The following is a 22,539-nucleotide window of genomic DNA, read 5'->3' on the forward strand; positions in this document are numbered from 1 at the left end:
CTGCCAGACCATTTTTAAGCTTCTCAAGAGGCATATGCTCTTGACAGACTCAGCGTCACTTGATTTAGTAGTGTACTAAACAGAAAAGCAGGCACTAATGAGGGAAGACTCTGGAGTCCTGAGCTCCTCCCTTCTCTTGCCAGTTTTTCCTGGTGGTAGCGTAGCCAAAACAGCTCAACATGGCTGTCACACAGCGATCTACCAGTGAGACCCACACAGGACTTTTTAGTTGTTTTCACTTTTTGACAGCCTTTAACATTTCTCTTCTCAGGGAGAGGGATGTTTCAAGCTCACAAATGCTTACCACCCCTCTCCCTGAAAAGAGAGATCATTTGTTCTAAATTTTTAAACCTTATTTTAATACATTTAGCAGAATACGCTGATTATCTTAAGATTCCTTTTCTTCTTGATAATACAGATCAATACACAAAAGAAATTGTGGCAAAGCTCCTTTATGATGCTATAATTATTCAATCTGAGTTATTTTATATGATTTTGTCTGAATTCTGTGATTTTTTTTGTTGATTGAATATTATGTTACTGTTTTTGCTTTCCTTATGCCAATATAGACTGTTTGACATGGAATTTAGCACACGAATGTCTGTAGTTGTAACTTGTCTTACAATTGTTAGCTTTTTCACAGTCCTAATCCTCCACAAAGAGACACAGTTCCCACTGTTCCCAGAGATTACAAAATGTAATAGCTAGGTCACATAATGTTGCCAGCCTCCAGGTGGGGCCTGGAGAGCTCCTGGAATTACAATTGACCTCCAGGCAACAAAGATGAGTTCCCCTGGAGAAAATGGCTTTTTTGGAGGATAGACTCTATGGCATTGTTTCCTGCTCTTGTCTCTTGCCTAGCCCCACCCCCAAATCTCCAGGAATTTTCCAACCTGGAGCTGGTAACTCTAAATATATGGCAGAATTTTACCCTACAACTGTATAAAATGCCTTGAAATAATAACTACTTGTGTTTATAATATTGTTTGGTAGTCAAAATTTTCTGATAAGGCACAAATAAATAGCAACTAATTTAAAGTCAACGTCTTAAACGACAAAGTACGCTCAAGAGTTCTTCCCAGTAAACAATATACACTGGGAGGTAGTGGGATTAATGCTTACGGTTACAGTAAATTCTCATAAAATGGTACTTGTTAATCTCATATTGCTAGCTTTAACAAAGCAATGAAAACAACATTAATAAATTACATGGTATTGGATACCATAGAAAAAAGCCAGTCATGCAAAGAACAAGATAAAATCCCCTGGGACATACAGACAAGCCTTCTCTAATATAGAAAACATATTATATGTTATAGCTATATAAAATTTTCCAGATTTTAAAGCCTGTGATCTAAAAGTAGAGTTTGTTTGGAAGCCTAGAGAAGCATGAAAAAACATATTGTCTATTTTACATTTTTTATGCCCCTAGACTTCCTGTTCTTAAACATAACACAAAGAAACAGCATAACAAGGTATAGTCTGGTAAAAGGACAAATATCTATGTTTCAGTATGTGAGCTAGAAATTCATCTTTTCCCCAAATATTTTCTGGCAGCAAAGGCTTCAGTTGTAATTTTATAAACACTGGCTATGTGTGTGTATATATGCTCCTAGCCTTGGGGACTACAGCCAATTAGCCAAAACACATTTTAATTAATTCTGGCACCCTCCAGCCTTCACTTACTATGTAAGCCTGTACTGACAATTCAGTGAAACAAGCTACATGATTTTCAGTGGCAAACCATTCTGATTATTTTAGGTTTTGTGCTGTGTTAGTAAATGCAAATATCCATTTCAGACACTCTAGAATAATCCAGATTTTCCAAGTTTCTGTGTTTATGCATTAAAAGATTCTTGGAAGTTACTTCCCATAATAAAAATATAATTAATTTACATTACAGTCAAAATCACACTAAAAGGTACTGTACATATAATTTGAAAATACAAGTTTAGCAGCTTGAATACCAGATACCTGAGAAGTGAGTCAGGAAATGAAATGAACACAACATTCTTCATTTTTCAAGAAACCCCAGAAGCCACGTGATCATGCAGAATATGGCTGGGCAGCATAACGATGTACATGCCCACCTGGGCCCCCTCCCCTTCCTACAACCTCCGGGTCAATCATTGGCCATTTTAGGAAGGGTGGGTGGGTCAACATGATCATATATGCTCATATCACCTGATAAATATTTAACCGATTTAAATATGAAAAATTAATTAATTCCCACCCAATCAGGAAACCGTTTTAGGGCTGTCAAAACCCCCCCATTGTTTCAGGAAACTGTTTGAAGATGCCTGCTGTATGGTAAAGGTAAAATTCTAGAGTATTAACAGGAAATGACATCACATATTGCACAAACTCTAGGCATCACCCTTCAGATCTCCCCATCTCTAGGGATAGAAGTTTTCTATTTTCTATTTCATGTTATTTGCTATTGCACAAGATACTCAATCTTATTTTGCATCAGATCTAATATAAATGTATTATACTAATCCATCTAGCTATTACTGCTGTAATTGGTAGTGACTTGCTGAGAATTTAAACAGATCTTTTACAAGGCTTCCCCCTCCCAGATTCTTTTAACTGGAAAAATCAAAGTCTGAACTTGGACCTCTTTGATACAAAATATGTGCAGTGTGTGAGCTATGGGCCTCCCCATCAGCATCACAGCATGAGTGTGAACCATACCTTTTCAGTTCAACAAGTTTAATTTTTTTTGCTTAGGATGGCTTTTTGACATGGTAGTCCAACTTTCTCTAGCATGCCAACTGTACATGCAAAACTGGTTGGCACTCACCTCAGCTTGGTTCAAGAAGACTAAGCCCACACAAAGTGACATGGAGATGCTCTTCTGCCTTGCCAACTATTTTATTTAAATAAGGACCAAAGTAGGTTAAGCCAGTGGTTCTCAACTTTTTTTGTATGGTGAACAAGTCCAGATTTACATGGTATTGTGACCCACCCAAGTTGTTTTGGTGCCCTAAGCCAACTCTGACCTTGGCAACCATCTAGTTCAGCAATCCATTTTCTGCAGGGGCTATCCAGATGTTTTTGAGAAACCAACAAACATTGTATATAGGGCACAGCTGCCCCCACTATGAATCTTGAGCAAGTGGCATTCTGACATAGCCTTTGTACATGAAAGTTACATTTCAGCCTTTGTCCACCCTTTCCTTCTCCTTGTCCATCCTCTAGTCCCTCCCTAACATTCTAAGAAATCGATTCTAGTAACCATCAGGGCATTTTCTACATGATCAATATGTATATGCAATGAAGCAAAAATCTAATGTATGAAATGGAAGATACTGTTTCCTGGGTCAGATCTCAGTTTCTACCACACAAAACAGGGCAATGGAAAGGCAGAGGCAACCATTACAGAGGGCTGGCCCACCACCAAGCTTTGTGAGCTACGTCAGGTTGGGAAACACTGAATTAGGCTGGAAGACACTGACTGGCCCAAGGCTACCATTAAGAGCTTCCTTAGAGAGCCAGTTTGGTGTAATGGTTAGGAGTGTGGACTTCTAATCTGGCATGCCAGGTTCGATTCTGCACTCCCCCACATGCAGCCAGCTGGGTGACCTTGGGCTCGCCACGGCACTGATAAAACTGTTCTGACTGAGCAGCAATATCAGCGCTCTCCCAGCCTCACCCACCTCACAGGGTGTCTGTTGTGGGGGAGAGGAATGGGAAGGTGATTGTAAGCTGCTTTGAGCCTCCTTCGGGTAGAGAAAAGCGGCATATAAGAACCAACTCTTCTTCTTCTTCCTTGCAGATTAGATATTTGATCTCTACATCTCAGTGCTCCTCATCACTGTCTTATTGTTATCTGTGCAATCTGTGCCTTGTTCTCCTTTCAAGGAACACAGAAAACTCTCATGTAGTGTTTCCGAGCAAACAAAGTGATTCACTCACATTATTTTCAGTCATTATACCAAGTCAGAAAATTATGCCACAACTAGGGGCCAAGCCCATTGCATTCAGGAATACAATGGGCGCTAGATTAGGGGGATGGGGTGGAAGAACTCTGAACGGCTTCCTCCTCCCCCCAGGATCTGGAAAGGCTGCAGGTTGGAGACCCCCGGGCAAGGAACTCACCAGCAGGGATCTGCAGCCTCCAAGCCTCAGAGGGAAGTTGAAGGAGGAGGGGGTGGTCAGGGTTGGGGGATGAAAGGCAATTGGCTGGCCGCTGAACAGACAGGCAAGCCAGTGGGACAAGGAGGCACTCAGAGGCGGGACAGCTACCGAATGGGTGTTAAGTGCTGAGAGGCACTTAAGCCATGAGACATGCTCCTCCTCCAAGGCCTTACCAGAAATATATTATGTGGAACAGATAATTTACCTTGCTGTATCCCCATATTATAGTGCTTATAGCTAAGCTATTATTTTTTGCCTGAGACCATCTAGTTGTACTCTGTATTCCTGTCTCAGAATGTCACATTTTTACATAAACTCCGAGAGTCACGCAGAGCTCACTGGATTTCTAACACATACACTGCAGCCTAATAGTGTCTGATACTGAATGAGTAAAACACTTTTTGCAAATACAGATTTTAAAAAGAACAGCAAACATGCTGCTTTCCTTTATTTCATATTTAAAGCTCTCATTGCAAAGAAAAAAATCTCTATACACAAAATAAGAAGGGTCTACTTTTCACTGAGGGACCCAATAGCCCCTCTCATGGGAAAAATAAATCACATTCTGAAATGATATTTCAAAGTAACAACACAAGAACCTTTTGCCATAACATCTGATTTTTTTATGGTTAGGATTTTTTTTTTTGTATGGCAGATTATTTAATGTGAACTGCACATGCCCGATATCATTTCTAGAAATAGGTTTAATGTATAAATAGATTTAATAACAGATTTAAACATGTGGAGTTGTGGGATAATATACACTGCATGGATCTCCATGGAAGAAAGGCAGGAAAAAACAGATTGATTTATTTCTAGAAACAGAACTAGGACTAGGTTTGACTAAGACGTTGAGAGCAGCCCTTAGCAGGTCTATTCAATGTGGTTTAGACCCTAACTATTTTTTTGGGGGGGGGAGTCAATATGGCTACAGTCCTAAACTTACCAGGTAAACTTTCTAGTTGACTAGACATTTGGATTTCTTCAATCTAATCTCAACATTTTAGCTTAAATTGTTCACCGACTGATCAAGCTTAACATTGAGAACCAGTGTAGTAAAATGATTAAAGTATCAAACTAGGATCTGGCAGACCCAAGTTTGATTCCTGACTCTCTGCTGGAGGCTCGCTGAATGACCTGCACCCAGCTATCAGTACACACATTCAAAATGTGTGTAAGTCCATTGCTGTTCTGAAGCCCAATATTACTGCTAAAGAAAATTGAATACTGCGAGTCACTAACATCTAAATATATCTTTTACGAATAGGAAGGGAGGTAAGAATTAAACCATACTGAATCCTTTAAGAGGTATACTTTTAAGGCAGTTAACAGTAACAAAATGATTTCGTTTCAAGCATAATAAATTATTTTTGTGAGGGGAAAATCATATACACATCCATGTGTCACAGTGTAAAATGCTACATGCATGACTGTCAAATATGGCAATCTACAAAAGGTTAGCACATGTTTCTGCATGGATGTGCTTTCATTGTAGGGAATCTTTCCCTCTTAAAAATTCAATCACTTCACACTGCATCCGCAACCAACCTGAGATGACAAGCTGGGTGAGATACTACAGTGCAACAGCAAAAGTGGCCATGGCATTCAAACATTAGAAGTCCCACACTTTAGAACTGGAACTACCCTATTGGGTGGGAAGTGTTGCCCAAATACATTCTTAGGAATCAGGATATATCCATAGTGCTCAATTTTAGATGGCTATTTATGGAGAAGATCAGTGCACCAACTCAGCCAAGCTGTTATGTCCACCTTCAAAAGCCCTGTCAAACGCTGCATAAGCTTTCAGATGAATCATGAACAAAGTATTTTTAAATTTAGCAGCACTAGAATATTTTATTTCTTCCCACAAACTGTACGTATCCCTTCCAGCAATACCTGTGCAGCCGTAGGTTTAAACAAACAAATTTAGAAATTTATTGAAATTTTTCAAAAAAAGATACAAAATCAATCTGGAGAAAACAAACCAAACATGCTGCTCTTTATAAATAAGTTCAAAAACAGTTGCATCAAAACCTCTTCCGCAAACGCAAACACATTTCTAGTATTTTAAGTACTGTTGGCACACATTTTTGACACAATCACAATGTATCTTTTATCTTGGAAGAAGTCACCAAGTCACTATATGGAGAGCAATGAAGGAAAATTGGTAGCACTATTTATTCTGCATTCATATTTTAATTTTTGAGCATCCAGGAACAAGAGCAAACGGCAAATGACAAGTGTAAGATTAAACCAAGCTTCCCCCCCACTTAGGTAATCTAATTTTCCTAAGGAATCTAAAGAAAAAGAAAAAACATGCTCAAAAGTAGTTTTTAGAAAACTTCCACAAATCCTCAAAATTTTTATCTGGAATTAAATTTTAGTTAGAAATGGGTCACTTAATGAAAAGATTTCTTTCAGTATCAAGGACTGACTATTCTTGACTGATACATTATTTATTATCGTATGGAAATATTGCATCAAACATTAATCTGCAGAGATCTAGGGAGAAGAAAAGGAACGGGAGAAGTCCTGTCTCAAACAATTAATCACCTCAGTGATGGGTTTCTAGTTCAAGAATTGTCCATTCCCCTTGAGGGGAAGAACAATCTTCAGAGGAAAAACTTGCCACTGTGATACTTGCTGAAGAATCATCCAGTGGAGATATCAGTTCAGTCCACCTACTGAAAGTGTCAATCTGTGCTTTACCCTGAGGTTGTGAACTGTCTCGTGCCAGAAATAGCGTCTGGTTGATGAGATATTGTGCTAAGTTAAGGTCTTCGGGAACAGAGTTTTTGATGTCCAGGTTTGACTCCTGATCAGATAACAATTGCCTGAGAAGAGTCCAGTCCTGTTCTGCAAACTGCTGATCTTCAAAATCCACATCTAGAATGTTCACTTCCGACTCCATCCTCTGCTCAAAAGCTTCTCCAACATCCATCTCGTATATTGGAGAAAGGGTTTTTGGAGGCCGATGCTCATACATGCAGGTTTGTGTCAATCTGTCACAATCATCTATGTCTCCTGAAATAATTCATAATACTACACATTGTAAAAATTGCACAGTTTTTCCCCTTTTCCACAGGGCTTTTGTACAGCATACTTAACTCAGTGCAGCAAGATCAATCCAACCAGAGGTAAGGGTAAAAGATAAATGTATACAAAGTTCACAAAAACCAAGCCATTCTTTTTGTTTTATATGTATTTAAAAAAATAAATGAAACACGGTACGGCTTATAAATTAAGTAAAAGCAGCAATCACCACTGGCAATTGACAGTAAACCTCCATAATTAGAAAAAATTTCTGATACAGAAAATGACAAGTTATGTAAACCAACATTTAATGCACATGGATTTCTAAATCACTAAAACTGTAACATAAAATAGGAAGGAGCAGAGGTTGGAAGGAGAAAAAAAAGGAGGGGGGACAAAAGCATATGATCACTAAAACAGTGACTTAAGCCAAGTCAGCTCCAAGTGAAGAAAAACAAAATGGTTTATTCAAAGGCTTATATTTAAAATACTGCACATGCAAAGGGCAGCTGCAAGCAAGGACAAGCAAACAAAAAGAGTTACAACTTGAAAAGTCATCAGTTTGCATGGTTCTTCTGAACACAAATCATCATCATCACTCTTTCATATTTCTTGAATACAGAGAAGTTTGAAAGATTCTGCTACTGCATTTAGTTCTAGGGGTGGGGGCACCATGTTGAATTCCTGTTTTAATGAAGACACAAAACAACTAGACAAGAAGTTAGCTAACCATGTGAAGCAAGCATAAGTTTAACTATATTTATTTTTAAAAGGCTAATTCCTCTTTATGAATATTCTTTTTTAAGACCCTTTTTTACTGGCAAAATTTAGAACTACAATAATTCTGGAAAGTGCCTCAGGATGCAGACCAGCTCCCACTGAAGCCAGTGGTCGAAGTCCCACTGAATTTAATCAGCAAAAGGACAAGTCTGCAGTTCTGTGCAAAACAAAAGCAAACGACAACAATAATGAATATAGCTCTTAAGGTAAATGATGCAGAGCACTTTTAAGAATATTAATGCACTTATTGCACATCCCACTTTCATATATATACGAATCATACAGGCTGTTGAACAAAATGTTTATCCAGCCTTACACTAACAGGTGATATTGCCAACGTCCTATTGGGACCAAAAAACTCAAAAACAGGGAACTGCACCCCACTCTTCGTTTTGTCCAAGATAAATACTCCCAACTGCCTAAGTGACAGCAAATTATACATATTCTCAGACTTTAAGAATATGCTAGGTCACTTTATATATATATACGAAACACTAGCATTTCATTCTATAATTATTTAGATAAAATTTATAAGACATTTACTAGGCTTCAACCCTAGAGATATATATTGTATATATATAAGATTCCACTAATACTTAATATCTTGAGGGACAATGCTTTTTTATTTCTGTACGTTACCTGCAGATAAAGCAGTGTGAGCGTATTCAGTAGATGCTGGCTCACTTTCTTTCATGGGGCCTTCCTGAGTCAGTGACTGATTCTTACAGGGATCTATAGGTTTTGTGGAGCTGTTCTTTTGCAACTCAGTATTATCTCTTTGATGAAGATCCAAGTGACAGGGCCGTTCTTGAGATTTTGTATCACTGTCTAAAAGTTTATTGCACTGAAGTTCATTATTCTCTTCATTCTTGCCATTTTCATTTTCAGTGAGAGGATAGCTATTTCCTACTTTCTCTGAATACTTTTGTTCTGCAGTTGAAATAGCAAGGTTATCTTTTGCTTTTAGTTCACTGTCTTGAAGATCTACAGAAGAACTCTCATTTTTGTCCAACCTTCCCTTCTCGTGTTCATTACACTCCAGGAATCCATCCTCTATTTCTAATGAGTATCTCGAATAATACGTTTTCCCTTGATTATCATGGGAAACACCATCAAATACATCAGAGGGTGATCCAGCCTCCACAGCATGCTGGAGAGAAATGTGGGCTTCACCCCCATCATCAGATCCCAGTTCTTCACATTCATCCACTGAAAGTAATACAGACCGTTTAAAGTTCTTAGTTGCAGTGAACTCTTGACCTTCAATATCATTTTCTGCTGCATCTTCAAATGCCAGATTCACTATTCCATGGAACTGCTGAACGGGAAGCTCTGATGGAAGCAGGTTTTCTGCAACATTTTCATTTTCAGATTTTTCATCTTCTGTTTCATCTGCTGAAGATGACACCTGGTCTCCTTCTTGAGGAAACTGTGCAGTGGCAAAATTAGTGTTTCCCCTGGTGCCACTCTTCCTCTCATGCTCTTGATGTGACCATGTTTCATGCTTTCTTCTAGGGAGCTCATCATCACTTGTTGAAATAACCCGGAAGAGATCAGAGTTCTCCTTTTTCATTTTTACTTCTATTCTTAAACTAGTATCGTAGATTTTTAGTTCTTCGGGTGTACTTGTATCACTGCTGCTTCTTCCAAGAAAATCATGGCATAACATAGTGCTGCATTTTGAAATCCCCCTTTCATTTGAGCCTTCATCATCCTGAGATCCTCCAGCATCATAGTCTTCTGATCTTGGCTTTATGTCATCTGACGATGTTGTTGCACTGCCAGTATCAGATTCAGGGCTTTCTTTTGGATCATTGGAACTCAAGTTCCAATGATCTGTAAACGGAGCTTCTGAATTTTCATGGCTCTCTGGTGTTTCTGTGGTATCCGTGTCTTTCGATGAGCATTTTTCTGTGACATGTCCTGGGCGAGATTTTGAAGCAATGTCAGAGTCTACTGTAGCAGACTGGGATTCAGTCAAAGCAGACTTGTCAGAGAACTCATCAGCACTTTCTGAACCTACCACACAGGATTTAGAACACTTCTTTTCTTCATGTTCGGAATTAGAGCTGTCATTGGCTATTTCAGATGACTTGTATGTCAGATTATCATTAACAACTAATTCAGTTTTTAAAGTATCATTATGTTTATAATCAATTGATTTCCCTTGGTCCTTTCTTTCTCCTGAATGTTTCAAAGGACTGTGGCAAGCAACAGACTCAGGAGCTGTTCTGCACTGTAGTATTCCTTCTTTTGAAACTGAAATGGTCTCACTAACATGCTCACACACAATTTTCATATGCTCTTCAGCGCAGTGCAATTCAATAGCATTACATTCTTCACTATTTTTAATCACTGGAGATTTATCACCCTTACAAATATGTTTTGTTTCCTTTTCATGTTCCCTTGATGCATTCCCCTTCGTGACATAAGAGGGTTCCAAAGTTCCTTCAAGGGGAGCCAGTTTTTCTAATTCAGATATGTCATTCTGATCTATTTCTAGCATACATGTTTCACTATTATTTTTCTTCCCTGGGCTGGAGTTGTTACTATTGTGGAGCTGAGCTCCTAAGGTGGCAGAATTTTCAAGTTTTTGGTCTGACATTTTTTGCCCTTCTCCATGACTACTTTTGTGAACAGGTGACTCACATCTGGGATGCTTCTGGTTTGAACACTGGAGCTTTAATACAGATTGCCCAGCAACAATTTTCTGTTTTTGGTCTTTATTGTTCATTGTTTCATTCTTCTTGGAATTGGATAGGTTTTTTGTTGTGACTATTATTTTTGCTGTAGCTTTAGCAGATGCAGCTTGCACAGATTTAGATTTTTTCTTTGACATACTTTGCTTGTCTGTCAGAAGCTGAGTCATGTTTTTTTCTTCATTTTGTTTTGGAGAAAGTCCAGGCTTCAGTGAATTTGGTGACTCTCCCTGTGATCCTAAAGAAACAAATCTTAAGATTACAATGCATTCTAATTAGCAAAGGGAGAATCATATACAAGAAGTACAACATTTTTACATGTGTTTAAAAAAGTGACAGGATTATAAATGCATAAAGTGCTTTCAAAATTGTGAATAATGAACTCTAATCATTCAATATTATGTGGCTTGTAACAACTGAATGGGATGAATAAACAATCAGCAAACACTGGGTCAATACATAGGCATGTTCACTGGCAGAAACTGGCCCTATGGTCAGCATCATAGTAAAAAAACCCAGCAGTATTATAAGAGTGTATTTAGTATGCTACAATTAATATTTTTAGGGGTCCCATTTTAAAATTTCATTTACTTATATGTCCATATTCTACTTAAAAATCCCCTAAAGAGGTTCAACCAAGCCTTAAAAACATATTTTAAAAATCCCAGTTTTTTTAGCTTGCCAGACCTAAAGGTTGAGTATTAGAATGCCATTCATTTTCAAATCAATCACTTGACTTCCCAGAGGCCATTAAACTAATAAGATCCTGGCCCTGTTAATGACTCATGTTTATTCCCCAGAGCAATACAAATTTTGTTTAGGTTGTCAGAATACAATTATACTAGTTGAAATATGGCCAGAAAAGATTAGGTTCAAATCCCATTATTTCAACAATTATTGCCACACCATTAGTTACCAGAAGCCTGGACTATCTGGAAAGAAAGAGACAACCAATTAGGAGACATGATTAAATTATGTACAAACCCATAGGAGATATGAGAGGGGACCATATGGAGTTGGTAGAAATGATAGCAATCCCCAAAGAAAAATGAGGGGTCTGAAACTAGAACCCCTCATCTAGATACATCCCTCCCCCCCCCCAATGCTCAGTCAAGAATAATGGCTCTCTCAACAATAAAAAGCAGTGTCTTTAGTTAAATTTCAGTATATACTATAGAATGTATCCCTATAATTGCAGAATTTGGCAAACAAACAAAACTGTAAAGCCTAGAAAATGAAAATAATAGCTTTCCTATATAGGGCCTCAAGGATAGTCTCTTACAACTGTATTTAATATTCTATATTTCAAGGGGTACCATACTAGAGGCAATTCAGTGTTATCTTTAAACTTAATGCATTCAATCTGATCCAACAAAGTACATTAAAGATAAGTTTTCTTGAAAAGCTTAGAAGTTTTAGAAGATATTGTACTACTATACTAAGCACAACTGCTTGATAAAACAGAATTGGAAACCACGTTTTGAAGTGAGTTTGCAAAATAAGGTTAAGAGAAAACTTGGTTAAAATCCACAGTTGGCACTGATGTACCAATAACACATGAGTAAGAAAAGGTGAAAGGGATTTTCTCTGGAAAGGGGAAAAGAGATGAATGGAAAGAAGCTGAAAAATTGGAAACCATGGTTGCAAGTAATCTGTATTACTTAATGCCTTAATTTATCGTTCTGAGTTTACCTTGGTTTTTACCAGCATTAGCATTCTTTGTCTTTTGCTGAACAGTGGAACAGCCAGCTTCGTTTCTTTTTTTCTTTAAAACTGCTTGCGGTATGTGTTCACTACTACCCTTTCCAGTACACTTCTTCATAACACTGGAAAAAAAAACGTGTTTCTTATTTGCAGTTTTAAAAGATGAATATAGTACATAAGCTAGCTAGATCTCACAGTAGCGTATGATATAGTTGATCCCAAGCTTTTAGCTCACTGCCTCATCGACATAGGGATACGGTGATCAGTTTTGCAGTGGCTGGTCTCCTTCCTTCAAGGGCAAGGACAGAGAGCAGCTGTTGGGGAGGAACAATTGCATTGCTGTGAATCCCACTGTAGGGTATTACAGGGCACAGTACTCTCCCCAATGTTATTTAAACATCTCTTTGCACCCTCTTGCACAGCTGGTCTAGAGGTATGGGCTAGGGTGTCACCAGTACACGACAACCAGCTCTATCTGCTCATGGCCGGCCAGCCAGATACACCCCTGGATTCATTGGCCAAGTGCCTGAAGGCATTGATGGAATGGCTCCAGCAGAGCTGACTGAAGCTAAATGCTGCAAAGTCAGAGGGCCTGTGGGTAGGGAGAAAAAGACCGGAAGAAGAAGGACATCTCTCCCCTGTCTGGATGGAGTATAACAAACAGCACAGTGTTCAGTTGGGAACTTGGGGGTCATTTGATGCCCCCCAATACTTGGGGGTCATTTGATGCCCAGAACACTATGGTCTTTGAATACCAACTTGTTGGTGGTCCTATGCCAAAAGAAGTGCATCTGGCCCTGGTTCCAACTTGGTGGAATCAGTTGCCAGCTAAGATCTGGACCCTGATGGAACTCCTCAAATTCTGCAGGGCCTGAAAAATAACACATTTCCACCAGGCTTATGGTTGAGGCCAGAACAAGTAAAAAAAAGCCACATGGGCCACCTTCCTGCCCTCCCCAGAACAAAATCCCACCACTGAACACATGGAGAAGTAGCAGGAGAACGGAGCATTGTGGTGTATTTATTGTTTTATTTTATTTTAAACTGAATTTTAAAATGTTGTAAACCACTCCAAGCCTCCTCACAGAGAGGGGCAGCGTATAAATGTAATAATAAATTTTTAAAAATGGAGAAATTAGAAGAGAAGAAATTAACTTCTTTAAGCCCTCAGGCACAGAGATTCCCTCTTCAATTTATTAACAATTTGGGAAAGTGTAACTTAAGATGAGGTTTGTGAAGCCTTGGTGATATCTAATACTTTTACAGACATGTTCTCTTTCAACATAAGCCAGAATAGAGCTTTTGAACTAACAGCTTTAAAGCATGCTGGCTTCATGAGATGTATTTTCAGGAAGCAACACAAATCCCAGTTTAGGCAATATTAGTATCCTAACTTTCAACAGACCTGTTTACTGGAATATTAGGCTCAAGATCATTAACATGTTTTTTAGCAGGGGCTCCATTAGTCATCTTCAAAGCAGACTTTGTTTTCAAAGCTGTACAATGAAATAAAAATAAAATTAGACAGTTAAAAAAGACTGAATAATGAGCATTGGAGAATGTTTTCTGTTCCGAATATATAGGCCTTGAATATCCAAATTCAAGTAACTGAATGCTTCCCAAAATGTACACCAAAGGGATTACAACAATCTGAACTTATTATCCATTATTTTTGTATGTGACTCCAAAGTTATTCAACTAAATTAAATTGTATTAAATTATCATCAATACATAAAAAGGAAGTACAGGAAAGTTGTTATAATCAAAACTATGAACATTTGCAAACAGACATTACTCCTAATGGGCAAAGAACAAAGCATGAGCCTGTCTACTTTAACTTTTCCCAAAATCCACTTTTCTACTCCCATCCAGTAATGGTCTGAGCTGCTGAGTTCTTCTGCCGGCTCTTCAGGGCCACTGTGTGAAACAGGATGCCAGAATAGTGGACTACTATGATCCAGCACAGATCATCTTATGTTTATGTTTTTATCTATCCATGATTTTAATTTATTAGTCCTGTAAAAAGAAAGAATTAGAAAAACAACCACCCACTTGTCTCAGAACGTTTTTAGAATATTTTGCAGTGAAAAATCTATGTGGTTAGTTTGGAATGAGTCTCCAGTCATTACCTGAATGCTTTTTGCCCTCATCTGGAAACGTTTCCTCCTTGGGTTCATTTAGTTGTTCAATGGACATTCGTAGATCTGTGCTTGAATTGTCTGATTTGCTTAGAGTCCCGGTACCCGTAAGAAGAGGAGATTCCTTTCCTGTGGCCTTTTTCAAAGGCTTTACTTTGCTTTGCACACTGGAGTTTCCAGGAAGTGTTTTTGGCCTGGCACCTGTAGTTTTAATTTCTTGATTTTTCATGCCTTTGCCACTTCCTGCATTTTTGTGGCCACTAGTAGGTAATGATCGCTCAGAATCTTGTTTTGTAAGCAAACCTTCAGCCTTAATGTTCCCATTATTTTCTGTTTTTGGTTTTATAACAGCTCTAGCCTTTGGTGAAGGCATTTTCTCTCCCAGTTTGGGTTCTTTTGTAATCTTGCAACCTGTTTTTTTACCATCTTTCCCCTTTAAATCATCATGTTTCAAAGCCTTATTAGTGCTGTTCCTATTGGTAGTCGATGTGTGTCCAGATGCTCCTATTCCATCAGATTTCATTTTATCCTGATTAGTGGAACGACTGCCCCAACAGTTTTTCTTTCTGACTGCTTCAAAAGGAGCAGATTTTGTTCCAAATGAATCAGAAATGCACCTATTTAACTGGAGAAGAGAAGGTGATATTTCAGCAAAAAATCATAATAAAAATTTAAAACCCAACAACAAAAAACTAGAAGCAAGATCGCTACTCCTCATTCTGTACATTCAGTTATTTATTCAGAGCAGCATAAATTCTTTCTTACCATACTTCATTTATCTGCCTTTCTGATGTTTAGAAAAAAACACTGTTACACTCTACTGTGACCAAGAACAGAACCCAAAAAATGCAGTTCTGCACATGAACTGTCTGGGAGTGGCGATTAATAAAAACTAATATAAATAAATAAATAAAACTGGGCAGACAGGGACAGATTTGATCAATGAAGGCACATAGCAAGTTTTACTGCCTGTGTGTGTTCTTTGCTTTTTTCCATAGATGGTTGCCATCTATGTTAATGTAGAGCTCAGACTGTCCACTGTCCCCAAAACTGAATGGTCCAGCCTTCACTGACAGGAATGCTACAGCAGGGTATAATGTATCTTTATGCGCACTCAGAGTGGTTCACAGTGGTTCCTGAATGACAAGCCCTCACTTATCCTGCACCTTCCCATCATGTTCATCATTTCCCTAGTACTTACTTTTAGTGTTGTTGACACATATTATTAGCCAACTACTGGCCTTCAGGTCACCCTAGTTTCTTAAGATTTACAATTCTATCCCAAAGCTAGCCAAGTGTGCCTTGGTTGCATTCTTTTATGTGCACATAAACACACTGTATTCTAGACCTCTTACAAGAGCACCTTTCAGTTGATAGTAGTCATCAAGCTGTGCATGTGATGGCTCATGTGAACTTGATAGCTCCATTATATATGAAGCATACCACTGTCTTGGAAATATTAAAAAAGGAGTTTTTATAAAGGGCTTCATCACAGACATGAGTATTTCACATATCCTTACAAATTCCGGCTGCTCCAAACATTCTGGTTTCAGCACAGACTTTTGCTACACTAACCAAACTTCTTCCTTCTGCAAATAATCCAAAAGTACAGCAATAAAAGAAACCATAGATGGACATTGGCTCAGCTAAAATTACATCAATGGCCACCTAATTAGCCAGGAGGACATTAATCCAGTGGTCCCCAATCCCCGGCCTACAGACCAGTATTGGTTCGTGGATCAGTCGGTACCGGGCCGCGGCTCCTCCTCATCCTCCTCCCCAGCTACTGCCTTGGGGGCTGCCCTGCCACTCTGCTGCCAGCTCACCTTTGGTGCTCTCCAGTGGCCACCATGGCTGGGGCTCCCCCTCAGTGTGGCACTGTGCAGCTGCTGCTGGCAGCGCCCCCCAGTGGGCGGCGGGAAGTCAGGGGCACTGGCAGCAAAGCAAGTGGAGCAGGGGTTCAGGTGGCAACGGTGACATCCCTCGGCAAAAGACTACCCCCCCAGGCTTCAGTAAAATTGTCAAGCGTTGACCGGTCCCCGGTGATAAAAAGGTTGGGGACCACTGCATTAATTGATACAAGTCGCAAATTGACAGATACTATTTTGAAAAGGAATAGCGCAACAGGAAGAAGGCCTGCTTACCAGGGTTTGAACTGGCTTGCAACTGTAAGAGCATTTTTTACCTGAGAACTAGTGAACACTGGTTTTCTGGCAGGTCTTCTGTCATCACCTTTGTCAAAAGCAGCTATATAGGAAAAAAGGATAAGTCCCTTTAGAAAATAAGTACTGACACACACACACAGAGTAGGGATTGAAACAAGAATCCAACTTGGGGGCAGCAATCCTTTGTCAACAATTAGGCCAGTATCTACCCAAATAAAAGGAGACCCATTTTAAGCCTGATGTTACCAAGGAGAGATGGACGATATAGATATGAAACACTAAAGTTGGACTGACAAGATTTGGATTCCAGTGGGGTCTCATCTACAGTTATCTATATAATTTTGATCAAAAGGAAATCTCAATTAACCATTCTGATCCAAAATAGGCTAGATAGTCTGTTAGACATTACAACAATTTACTGCATGTAACAAATGTGACGCATGGCTTTTATGACAGAAGGTTCCCTCCATTCATCATAGTTTGAAGCCATGTGTGAAAATTTGCAAACCTGACAGCTTAATTGAGAAGAAAAAGCATGTTTACAAGCAAAATCCTGTTGCAGAAGCTATTATGGAAGCTTTTTCTAGTCAGCCAATGAAGCATATCCTCTACCAACTTTCTAAATAAAGCCTGCTTGGATAATGCTCCCAGATGTGGGCACAGTAATGAGGCCTCTGCAGTGTTCCTGCTTATATAACCTACTCTAGACAGATGCAAATATTAGAGGAATTTCCATGCATCTAAATATTCTTTAATGATAGGAAACCTACTGAAAAGAATTACAGAAAGTATTCCATCTGATAATTATTAAGCTGAACTTGTTATTTTATTATAGCACATATGTAAAAGGTCAATTGCCTGGACAGACACACACACGCAGGTTCTTATTCATTGGGTTCCTTGGCCCATTTCTGTTCTGTCACGCTATCTAAGAGGCAGAAAATGGCACCTTGGGAGGGCCTTTTCGGATTGTTGTATACATTCTATCTTGATAAAATTTAAAACATCACCTTTGGGAATAGAAAGATACTCCTAGCCTGGGAGAAGTGGAATTGTGATGTTCTACCTTTAAATTCCTGTTTTAATCTATTTCCAGAATTTGTTTTTAAAGGAGTGTCCAGTAATCCCTAAACTTAAGTTTAAAAACTGAATACATCTTTAAAAGCTCATGAAACATTCCTACAACTAGCAGTTCTGCCTGCATACATACAATTACATAGAATGGAATATTTCCATTTCTTGAGAACTGAAAATAAAGTGCAAAAATGAATGCTATACATGGTCCAAAAATTACAAAAATAAAACTTTTTAACTGATTGAATGACACTGACTTCACAGGCATGGTGTCAGTATATCACATCAACAGATCTTAATACTTTTTCACATTGTCTAGCACTCCGGTGCCAACTGCATTTTGAACATGACTCTGAGCTACTGATATACAGAAAAGCAAGCAAAAGAAAATAAGAGAACCTCAATGAAAGCCTTCACATTACACTTTATCCCATTTATACAGTTTGGTACCAAGGAAGACAAAAAATACACTATTTTTTCCAATTATGTAGGTATTCATTTATTACTCCTAAGAGCTTTGTGTCGAGCTGTAATCCTCTGTGTAATACCCTGCTTCCCTTATTGAAAACTGCATGGCCAGAGCACAAATGTTCAAGCATTGCCCTGAAGCCATTTTCAGATCTTTCATCTGCAAGATTTCGTTCCATACATTTGAAAACAAAGGGGCTAGAGCTAGATTCCCTTTTGTCTAAACCTAAAATTGCGCTGGTTGCGTTTTAGAAGCTTCTCTGCAGCTTCTTTAATGAGTCTTTTGCAGCACACACAGTATCACAGAACCAAATTGATTATTTAGTCGATAGATGCAATTTATTCCATGCACATGTGATTTTTTTTAACTTAGGCAGATGAAATCTTTCTATAGTACGTAACAAACTAAACATCCCCCACTCAACACACACAATCAGAAATCACCTCAGAAGAGAACTCTATGCCCATGTGCTTTAAACAAAATTAATTCTACTGTGACATTTTAAGTCTCAGTGCAAATGTAAAAGCCAGCCTTTCAGTCCTGGTGATTCCCACATATCTGCAGTAATAAATACACACAAAAGGGCTAGGCAGTCCTTCAGCTTCCATGATTGGAGCTGTCCGAGCTGGCTATATTTGTTTATAATTCTTACAAAATATTCCTTTTCAGACAGAAGAAAGCTCATCAGCATATTCCAGCTCTCGTTAATATCGGCTCCCGTTATTTCTTTAATAAGGCAGAACCTGTTATGCAAAGCGTTAAAGGCTCCCCAATGGCTTGCCTACCTGCTTGTATTTTCTGTTGATCATCTGCCTTCAGCAGCTTCCAGCTCTCTGTGTGACGAACAGCGTAAAAAGACTGAACCAGGAAGATCCACAGCTTATCACGCAGAGCTTGGATCTTGCACGTAAACCCCTGCGTTCAAGCAAGAAATCAGCAGCTGGAAAGAGCCACATTGTCATAGCAACCAGTCATTACTCCTTACAGAATCTACTTACTCCTAAGCTAGATCAATGATGTCATCACTTAGATTTTATGACTGTGGAGTGGATGTATATGAGGTTTGTGAAGGCCAACTGTCCCTGCACCATGATTTTACACAGCTTGAAACAAAGCCACTCCCACCATAGCTGAAGCTCATAAAGAATCAAGCCACATTAAAAAAGCAAAACCAAATGAATCCCCTTCCTAGCTTTTTACTCTTGGCTATGTCACCACAAGGTCAAATCCTCTGGGGGCCCAATAATGTATCTGATTAAATTTTCATCAGTCGTGCCAAATCAGTCAACAAAAGAAGTGACTTGCAGTAGCATTAAACCAGCAATTCATGTAGTTGTTTGCAAAGCAAAATCATTGTATCAATGTATAAACCATACCATATGACTAACAGGCATAATCTAGAGCAATGAAAAAATATTTTTAATTTTTTGTTAAGACCATGGAAATACAAGGGTTTCCTTTCAGGAGAAAGCGTGATTAGGAAGATCTTTTATTTTGCCTATGGGGAAAAAAGCTAACTAATACTGCAAATCTCTTAATGTTTATAGCATTTGTTCAGTGGTACATGTACAATGATAAATAATTGAATCAATATCACGTTTCTTTATTTTGCCCCATGGATCGGAAAAATGTTACCATGAGGTGATGATTTAATAACAGAATGTATGTTATGTAAAGTCAGCCCAATGGTCCACCTAATGTGCCCCAAGATTGCCAAATTACTTTTCAACCTGTTTTCTTTTTAGAGACTATAGCCACTGGGACTATGGTTTAAAGGGAGAGATGAGGTTATTCAACCATTTCCCCTCATGCTATTTTCCAACTGAAATTCAGAAGGCCCCAAGCAGCTTTTGAAATATGTATATTCCTTTTTTCCCTTGTGGCTCAGGACAGCTTGTGGACACAGTAGAAAAAATATGAGTTCTCTCTATGAAGCTACACACAACTTAGGGCAGGAAATGTACCCCTCACTTTTTTGGTCCAAATATCAGGAAGCTCAGAAATATCAGTACTGCCAGTTATTCAGGTTCCAAATGCTAAACCCCCAGAATTCTGAAACCATTCTGCTCCATTATCTCATATGGGGAATCTTTCAATGGGGCTGTTTTTAAAGCTAATTGAACCAAAATTGCAGGTCAGTTAAGTGGTACCTCTCCTCTGAAGCTACCCCAAGTTTCAAATACATTGTGTCAAAGTGTTTAGAAAAAGGTACTCTTAGCCATCCTCCATTGTTTCCAATGGGGAGGAAATGTCATGCTTTCTCCAGGGGAAAAGCCAATATCAAATGCAATCAGCATACTGCAACAGCAACTGGACAAATGCCTCCCATGCAGATGGAACCAATGAGCCTAGAAGGACCAATGGCAATCCAGAAAAGCTCAGAAGAACCCAGGGACAATGTGGATGTTAAACCAGAGACTTCCAACAGAACAAACTTAAGCAGAGAGGCACTTTTGAAAGCCCAGAAGAACCAACAGCCTTCCACAGAAGCCCAGCAGATCCCAGGGCCAATGTAGGCAACAGAACCAATGGCAATCAACAGAAGCCCAACAGAACCAGAGACAGCCAGGAAGACCCGTACATTAACATTGGTTCCCCCTAATGTGTGATTTTGTTTGGCTGTGATTACGGCTTCCTTCCTCCCCACCTCCTGTTGCCTGGGAAACCCGCTAAAAGGGGGAAAACCACAAGCTGCTTTAAAGTTTACACTGCCAGCTCTGGATATACCAGGGATTGAATTTGGCATAGACACTCTGATGTATATTTGGATACATCTGAGTGCACATCCTTAATTGAGGGTATGTTTCAGCAGGAACACAGGCTGAGAGAAAGTATTATATAGCGCCCAGGGACAGCAGTCTTTCTGCCTGTCCCCTGAAACCTGGATCCAATCCTGATATAGTCCCTTGCCTGCTGACAGGCCTCCTCCTTTGAAGCACAGCCCCAGAGGTCAATTAAAATAATTTAGTATCACAAGCAATATTTAGTTCTACTCCTTGTTTTAATTAGCTGTGAAGACTCAAATAGGTGCCCTAAAGCCTTATCTAATGATCTTTCCCAATTTTACTAATCAGAGATACCTCAGACACCTAACCTGCCAGAAATATAACCTGGTAACCAAGGGGCTCACTAAATATGGTTTGTCTGCCAGGAATATACTGGTATTTATGAAGTTAATCATCATAAAGTGAGAAGGGAAAATGTACTAGTCAGAGATATGTAATAGATTTACAGTAAAGAATATCAGCATAATCAGCCAATAATATATAAAGTGGTTCTGGTTTTGGGGTCCGCCCATTCCCTAAGATGTCTCGAAAAGCCACACAAGTCAGGGAACCTTCTGGGAAGAGCATTCAAGGAAGTTCAAACCAGAGAAGGGAGTGGAGATAACAGCAATCCCTATGTGGGGGACTCCAGATCTCAGCTATAAAATGCATTCATTGCTGGAGCACTTGAACTGAATACAAATTCAATTCATTTTTCAGCAGAGAGTCATAGTGCTATGAGGAGTTACACCTAATTGATTTATAAGGTCAAATAACCCTATTTAGGATTGCATGGGAGCATGCTTTCAATAAAAATAAAAGGCTCGCTGATTTTAGTGAGACTTCCAGAGAAGTATACTTAAGATTGCAGTCTTAAGAAGTCTGGGTCAAAATAATGAAATACATAAAACTGCAATCTTTATTTAGTTTCAGGACTGGAATTGTAAACCAGTGTTTGCTTCTTTTGAAATGAGTTCCTCCACAAGGTTTTAAATGAACTAATCCTGGCCATGGAATACTTCCCCACCACATAAACACCAACCCTCACTCACTGAATTTTGCAAAACCCACCATTTCTTTCACGTTTGCAGAACTCAGCAAATCACCCATAGCTACAAGAAGGCTGCAACTGTTCTCATTGTTAATGTTCTTCTCAATGGCTTCAAACACTTGATCTAGAAGGTCAGGTTTGCTGCTCATGGCCTGCGCCTAGGAGCCACCAATAGAAACAAAAAGAAATGGATTTATTAAGTAGCCATACACAGATTCTTTTATTAATGGCCAGAAAAATCATATCATAGAACAAAATTTTGATGGCATACTCCTTTTCATATAAACAATGCTTTTTATAGTTCATAGAAAGAATGCCAAACAAATCCCAGAACAGAACAAAATGTTGAGGGCATATCCTTTTCCCTATAAATAGTGTTTTTATTCCTTCCTCCCATTTCCATACTGGAAAAGATTATCTAGTACATTGTACAATCAGTGGCCTATCAAATGCTCCTGGAAATTCACAAATAAGCCTGAGTGGTATTTATTATTAACAGTTAAAAATGCAAACTGTTTACA

General features: G+C 38.9%; 2 protein-coding genes across 8 annotated transcripts in view; both read right to left on the reverse strand.

The window, feature by feature from the left end:
- C4H1orf146 (chromosome 4 C1orf146 homolog) overlaps positions 1–1,757 on the reverse strand; it is a 30,673-nt gene extending 28,916 nt beyond the window's left edge. For 2 of the 6 annotated variants that reach the window (XM_077333021.1, XM_077333017.1), the window contains exon 1: positions 624–1,757. The gene's annotated coding sequence lies outside the window, so the exon portion shown is untranslated. The other 4 variants (XM_077333018.1, XM_077333016.1, XM_077333023.1 and 1 more) reach the window with 4 other exon arrangements.
- Positions 1,758–6,051: 4,294 nt separating this feature from the next.
- The window catches only part of BTBD8 (BTB domain containing 8), a 52,694-nt gene continuing 36,206 nt past the window's right edge, over positions 6,052–22,539 (reverse strand). For both annotated transcript variants that reach the window (XM_077333026.1, XM_077333027.1), the window contains 8 exons: positions 22,039–22,176; positions 18,988–19,117; positions 16,680–16,741; positions 14,486–15,119; positions 13,762–13,852; positions 12,345–12,478; positions 8,593–10,890; positions 6,052–7,164 (listed from right to left, as the gene is read on the reverse strand). In XM_077333026.1, coding sequence (XP_077189141.1) covers positions 6,695–7,164; positions 8,593–10,890; positions 12,345–12,478; positions 13,762–13,852; positions 14,486–15,119; positions 16,680–16,741; positions 18,988–19,117; positions 22,039–22,176 — 3,957 coding nt within the window. In that variant the 3' untranslated portion in view covers positions 6,052–6,694. The remainder of the gene's footprint in view (positions 7,165–8,592; positions 10,891–12,344; positions 12,479–13,761; positions 13,853–14,485; positions 15,120–16,679; positions 16,742–18,987; positions 19,118–22,038; positions 22,177–22,539) is intronic.

This window comes from Paroedura picta, chromosome 4, assembly GCF_049243985.1.
Source record: "Paroedura picta isolate Pp20150507F chromosome 4, Ppicta_v3.0, whole genome shotgun sequence".
NCBI lineage: Eukaryota > Metazoa > Chordata > Lepidosauria > Squamata > Gekkonidae > Paroedura > Paroedura picta.